General features: G+C 36.8%; 1 protein-coding gene across 1 annotated transcript; it reads right to left on the reverse strand.

Annotated features, from left to right (window-relative positions):
- Positions 1–1,476: 1,476 nt before the first annotated feature.
- Positions 1,477–3,481, reverse strand: LOC127721061 (mucin-2-like). The gene has a single exon (XM_052227744.1). The coding sequence runs from the start codon at positions 3,479–3,481 to the stop codon at positions 1,592–1,594; it is 1,890 nt and encodes a 629-aa protein (XP_052083704.1). The 3' UTR covers positions 1,477–1,591.
- Between the last annotated feature and the right edge of the window lie 3,412 nt (positions 3,482–6,893).

Below are 6,893 nucleotides of genomic sequence, written 5' to 3' on the forward strand. Positions count from 1 at the left end.
AACTTTATAACATACAAAAGAAAAAAAACACAGCACTAAGGTAATATGTGGATGTATGTATTTTCGTTGGATTTTTGTTATTTTTGTGTATGGATTTTGTGTGTAATAGCCAACCATAGAATTTTATCTCTTTTTGGTACACTGAGTTTAAAAATACCATATACCAATCAGTATATAATTGTAGACAACGTACCAAATATTATAAATTTAGTTCGTAATTCGCCGTTTTAAAATCCAAAGGACTGTGTGGGTTATTAATTATGAGTATCCAAAAATGAAAATAGCGTCACGTCATTGAATGCTTTATTCTGAAAAGGGGAGTTTGATTGACAGATGCACTGTCCAGCAAAATTACATGGAAACAAAAAATAGTTTTATCTTACCGTGGCTACAAGTAACCAAATACATGTATGCCATCCAATTGTTCTGGTCTTTAATCTGATAATGAATAATTATTGGTATTTGAAAACGCTTGGTAACATGAAAGATTGACAAACAAGGATTTCGGCAAGTTTTATGTGGAGCATTTTGCAGATAACAAATGACTGGGATTTATGTACAAAACAATAAATGAAAAACAAATATGACATACAGCAAGAAACGACAACCACTGAAATACAGACTCCTAAATTGGGACATGAACATACAGAATGCGGCGGGGTTAAACAAAACCCTCCTTCTAACCTTGGATAGTAGTGTAACGGTACAAAATAAGACACGTTTACAAAGAAGGGGCTATCCAAATTCTCTGATGTGACAATTGAAGGAAAATGATAATCCACAAGTCTAAATGCATCGTAAACGGTAAATCTCTGATCATTTATGACAACTTATATCCAGGCAATTGAAATAAATGCAGATATATAAGACTTAGTTTAAGCTAAGGCCATTGGTAAGAAATATTTCTCGATACAAAGTTTGGCCATGCGGGAATAATAACTGAAGAATATTTTTATTATGACCGAAATCATTGTCAACCACGTTGCCTATTGCAGAACTTTCATCCATAAAACAGAATCAACAATATCGATTCCGCAAACGATTTTTTTGTTTGTTAAACTCGCATTAGGTCATTTTGAATAGACTTGGTTCTGCTAACAAGGACTAAAAAATTGGTCTTATATTTCATTTTTATTAAAGACGGATTGATGCCATATACTACTGCTTAAATCACATTATCTACTCGTATCCTATAACAGATATTTACATATAAATAAACTGTTCTGATCATATTGTAAGCTCCCATTATTCTATCATATAAATTCACTTTTCCAATAACCCGAATAATTCAGTCCCTCTCCGTTATCGACTCTCCAACTTGTAAATGTAGCCATCGTAGAGCAGCGGAATATAACGACTGTATTATTCGGGTTACATTTACCTTTATCGATGAATGCTAGTTTAAGTATTACGTATGTAATGTTCTTTCATATTATGGAAGTATTCTGCATTTTTTTTAAAACAACAGCAAACATAGAATGTTCGTGCATTTTTACTATCTGTAACGCTGTTTCATTTCATATTTATTAAAAAAATGTCTCAAAGCACTTCCAACATGGTGTACCCTATTATGAATTGGCACGTGACAAGATCATTTTCTTCCTTTTAATTTACCTAGCATAACTTCATTTAAAATATCGTATAAAGCAGGTTCATGTGCCTTTGTTTGCATATAAGGATCAGCCATGTTTAAGAAACCACCATATGCTATAATGTCAGCTGCAGGTGTAGTGGAAAAGGGAGACAACCAACCCAACGCAGATTGTATAAATGTTTGTGGAGTTATTATTGGTGTGAATTGCGTTGTTGGTGGCTTTAAAGTTGTTGGTCGAATCGTTGTTGTTTTTATGGTAGTCGGTTTGGCCGTTGTAGTTGTTATGGTAGTCGGTTTGGCCGTTGTAGTTGTTATGGTAGTAGGTTTGACAGTTACAGTAGTCGCTGTAGTAGTTGTTATGGTATTAGGTTTTACTGTTGATGTTTTTGAATTAGTCAAAATCATGGTTGCGTTCTGTGCAATTGTTGTAGTAGTCGGATCAACCTCGGTACTAGTGGTAGACATCCCTTCCTCAGCTTCAAAATCCATCTCGCTTAAGTCTATTGGAGTTGTCGTTTCTTCCTGTTCAACAGTAGTAGGTGCTGCAGGTTTTATGGTAGTAGATGTTGCAGGTTTTATCGTAGCAGCTGATGCAGGTGTTAGGGTAGTAAGTTTAATTGTATATACCGAATTCATAGCCGGAGTTGGACCAGGTCCATCTAGGCTTGTACCATTCGGGAGTTCTATTTCTTCCGGTATATCGGTGGTGTTAAGTCTATCTGATATTTCTAACTTTCGCAAGGTTTCGTTGGTGGGATGAAGCAATGCCAATCTGTGAAGGGGTTCAGTCCCAGTTATGACTGTTGAATTACTTGTCCCGCTTTCTATCCATGGTGTCTCTGTACTCGCTGCCGCTCTTAAATTGATTATTCTTACCCCGCCCCTTCCGTCTGGAATTAATCGAATACCTTTTGATGTTTCGTTTAGTCTAATCACTAGATTGTCTTTTGTCGTAACAGTCGTAGGTAATACAGTCGACTCTCCCTGCATAACTGAACTATTTGCCTGGGTAACTCCTGTCTCGACGGGAGAAAGACTAGAGTTACCCGAAACCTCTAAAGGGAGATTATTGGCTAGGTTGAGCTGTTGATCTTGTTGCTGTCTCTGTAAGGGCAAATCGAACCCTTGTGATGTTATGTTGATTGTGCTTAACGGACTGACAGTCGTAGGCAACGTAATTGGGGGAGCTATTTCTATTTCCCCTGCTGCCATTGGCGGAATTGGATTTAGAGTGGGTAGTATCAATGTTCCTAGTCCTTGTTTACCGAGAATTTGTGCTAAAAGTTGTTGACTAACCAATGCTTCCAAATGATTTGGTTGGTTTGTAGATACGGTCTGTGTTTGCTGATTTAATGATTGCATTTGCTGGTTTGGAGATACGGCTTGTGTTTGTTTGTTCGATGGTTGAATTTGCTGTTTTGGCGATACGGCCTGTGTTTGTTGATTTACTTGTTGTATTTGTTGGTTTAATGCTTGCATTAAATTTTGTTGGTTGACTGGTTGTATTTGCTGGTTTTTAGACATGACCTGTGTTTGCTGGTTCGATGTTTGCATTTGCTGGTTTGTAGATACGGTCTGTGTTTGTTGATTTACTGGTTGTATTTGCTGGTTTACTTGTTGCATTTGCTGGTTTACTGGTTGCATTTGCTGGTTTACTGGTTTCATTTGCTGGTTTATTGGTTGCATTTGCTGGTTTGTGAGTACGGCCTGTGTTTGTTGATTTACTGGTTGTATTTGCTGGTTTACTTGTTGCATTTGCTGGTTTACTGGTTGCATTTGCTGGTTTACTGGTTGTATTTGCTGGTTTAATGATTGCATTTGCTGGTTTAATTGTTGCGTTTGCTGGTTTGTGGACACAGCCTGTGTTTGCTGGTTCGATGGTTGCATTTGCTGGTTTACAGGTTGCACTTGCTGGTTTGTAGATACAGCCTGTGTTTGTTGAATTAATGGTTGAAGTAGCTGGTTTGTATTAACCGTCTGTTTTTGTTGGTTCGCAATATTGGAAACCTGTTGTGGTCCTTGATTCAACAGGTTAGAAAGTTGAAGATTACCGGTTAATCCAAGCTGTTTAAGTAAATTAATGGTTACTTGATTTCCTTGAATAGGCGCTACCGGTGGCGTTTGTTGTAGAGGTTGTTGTTTGGTTACAGTATTAGAGACCAGATTTGTCCCCTGATTTAATTGATTAAGATTATTGCCGTTTAATCCGAGCTGATTAAGCAAATTATTTGTTACTGGGTTGACTTGGAAAGTCCCAGTATTTCCAATCAGATTATTATTTGCTGGAATTAGACTGTTTGTTTTAGATTGCTGTTGTCCTTGGTTACTTGCGGTCATACTTGTCATTGAAGATGAACCTTGTATGCCAAGTAAGGCTTGTAAGATTGAATTGCTTTGAGATTGAGGATTTTGAGGAAGTTGACGAACAACTTGTTGATTATTTGTAACAGTTTGTCCACTAGTTTGTTGTTGTTGTTGTTGTTGTTGTTGTTGTAAAGGTTGAACATTGTTTTTGCTATTCAGTCCAAAAAGTATATTATTTTGCTCAATGATCTTTTGTTGTTGTTGTTGCTGCTGTTTTCGTTTTTGTTCTTGTTGCTTTTGTTGCAGTTGTTGTTGCAGTTGTTGTTGTAGCTGTTGTTGCTGCAGTTGTTGTTGCAGTTGTTGCTGCAGTTGCTGTTGTTGCAGTTGCTGCATTTGCTGTTGCTGCAGTTGTTGCAATGGTTGTTGCATTACCTGTTGTTGCAATGGTGGTTGTATAAGTTGTTGTTGCAACGGTTGTTGTATTAGTTGTTGCTGCAAAGGCTGTTGTGTTTGTTGTTGGTTTTGTTGTAAAAGTTGTTGAATTAAGGACTGAGTGTTTTGTTGACTGTTCTGTTGTTGAATTTGTTTCACACTCATTTGTTGATTTGACAAAATGTTAGGTTGTAGTACATTCTGACCAATTACTTGATTATTAGAAAGCGACTGTCCTCTGTTTGGTAGTTGATTCGTATTTTGTTGCATGTTAAGAGTTTTACGTGGTACAGAATTAAGATTATTGCTGCCACTTTGTCCGTCGTTAAGTTGTACAAGTAATTGTTGCAAAAGGGATGTAAGTAACGTTGTCTGTTGGTTTTGGACTTGGTTTTGATTATTAGCCTGTTGATTTTGTTGTTGTTTCAATTGTCCCTGCTGAAATTGGTTATTGTTCAGGATTGTGTTTTGACCCTGAATCTGATTCAGGTTCTGCAAATTTAGACCTGTTTCCATTTGCATGACACTATTTTGTTGAATCTGTCCTGGACTAATAATATTATTTGTTTGACCTTGATTTAGAGCTTGACTCAAACGATTTTGAGTCATTGATGCTGACTGAGTTTGTCCTTGAGGTGCATTTATAGGTGAAGCAATATTCATGTTATTCTGTATTTGACCATTTATCAGTGCTGTTGTTAATGCATTACTTTGACTTTGTAATTGCTGCTGTTGCATTCCGGGAAATTTTTTTTGGTTCTGTTGTAACACCATCTGGTTAACAGGTGTTTTCTGCACCATTGATCCTTGATTTTGTTGATTAAACATCTGGTTCATATTTGGCATGTTTCCCTGTAAATTTACACCCTGGTTGAAAGTTTGTCCTTGACCGCCTGTGGTTTGTTGTGGCATGTTATTTACCACGTTTTGACCTTGAAGTAAATTATTTCTATTGTTCGTCATCATTCCTTGCATTTGCATGTTACTTGTCATTGTATTTTGACCTGTCGACAGTTGACCTTGTCGTACACCTTGATTACCTTGACCTTGATTGTTTGTCATTACACTTTGAGATGCCATTAACTGATTATCATTATTAGATAGCATTCCTCTATTAGAATTAAGAGTCTGATCTTGCGTTATTCTGTTCAGTGAATTTGGATTTTTTGGAGATGACATTGATGATGTTGATGAGGGTGCAGCTGATTGTTTTCCTCCAGATAACAAAAAAGTCGGTTCTGGAGCAAATCGGTCCATAAAATTTCCAGATTGTGTCCATGGATCACTTTGTTGATTTTGATTACTTAATCCAAATCCACTTGTAAAGTCAGGTAGTCGATTCCTATTATTGTCAAATCGAGGCTCTACGTTATCAATAAACGGTCTTGCATTTCTATTATCAACTGGAAAGGGGTCTCTAAGATCTATAAGTGGGTCTGGTGTCCTAGAATTTAAACTGTTCATTGTCTTTCTCGGTCGCCTTTCACTTAATTCTTGGCGCCGGTCGAAACTTTGTTTTCTTCTTTGCCTTTCGGGCTCCTTTGTCTTTCCTCGATTGCCAAAACTCGCACCAATTCCAACACTTAAATTAGGCATATTCGATCGAAGATCTTGAATGAACTGATTTATTGGCGAAGGCAATATATTTCCAATAGAACCCAAACCATCCATTGTCTTATCAACATCTCTTTTTGGAACTGGGCGCGTGGCCTGCCGTTCAGCTGCCGAAATACTGTTTCGAATACTACTACGCCGGGAATCGCTTTGTGTTGATCGTGTTGATCCTGTTGTATCCTGTCTTGCATTCTGGAAAATAAGTAAAATAAAGAAATAAAGTTTATTGGCACATAATTACACTTATTCTTAGGGAAACTCCATATTCCATCTTTCAAAACATTGCAAAGCAGCTCGATAAAGGTCTGTATATTAAACACATTTTTGCATGTCATATCAAAATCCAGTCTACTTTAAGAAAAAGTTATAACTCTGATTTCATCAATGGTTAAGTATATAGTATGTCTATATTATCACACCCTTAGTATTGCTGGTTATCATTACGGTAGGTACACTACTCCATTCTCAACGAATATTCATGTTCCGCCTATAAACTCAAATCGAGGCTAAGGTCAGTAAGTGGAACAACAATGGACGCCGAGAAGACATCAAAAGGGCGCAATCACTGTTGTGTTCCCAACTAATAATCAAAACAATTGATTTTCCTATCTTGTAAATCAAATGTTTATCTGTGTTACTTGTTGCATCTGTCGTAACGATGGCCGATAATAGAGTTTGATTATACAATTCATTGAATGAAGAGTTTGATGAAACATTCTTCTGTATGGGGATGTGGATGGGGGTACTTCATTTCTTTATTCTAAAATTTTTTTGGGCCATTTTTCTCAGTTCTTTTTTTATTTTGGCCACTGTTCTCCCCTTTTTTTCAGCCCATTTTTCTGTTTTCTTTATCTATTTGGTCAGTTTTTCTCGATTCTTTATTTTTTGCCCATATTTTTTTGTTTTTTGTAGTCATTACCAATTATTCTCTATTCTGTAAACCCCATCC

Source organism: Mytilus californianus, unplaced genomic scaffold (assembly GCF_021869535.1).
Source record: "Mytilus californianus isolate M0D057914Y unplaced genomic scaffold, xbMytCali1.0.p SCAF_12, whole genome shotgun sequence".
Lineage (NCBI taxonomy): Eukaryota > Metazoa > Mollusca > Bivalvia > Mytilida > Mytilidae > Mytilus > Mytilus californianus.

Coding starts and splice junctions, on each gene's coding strand:
- LOC127721061 (XM_052227744.1), bottom strand. CDS start 3,481: ATGCAACCATCGAACCAGCAAACACAGGCTGTGTCCACAAACCAGCAA.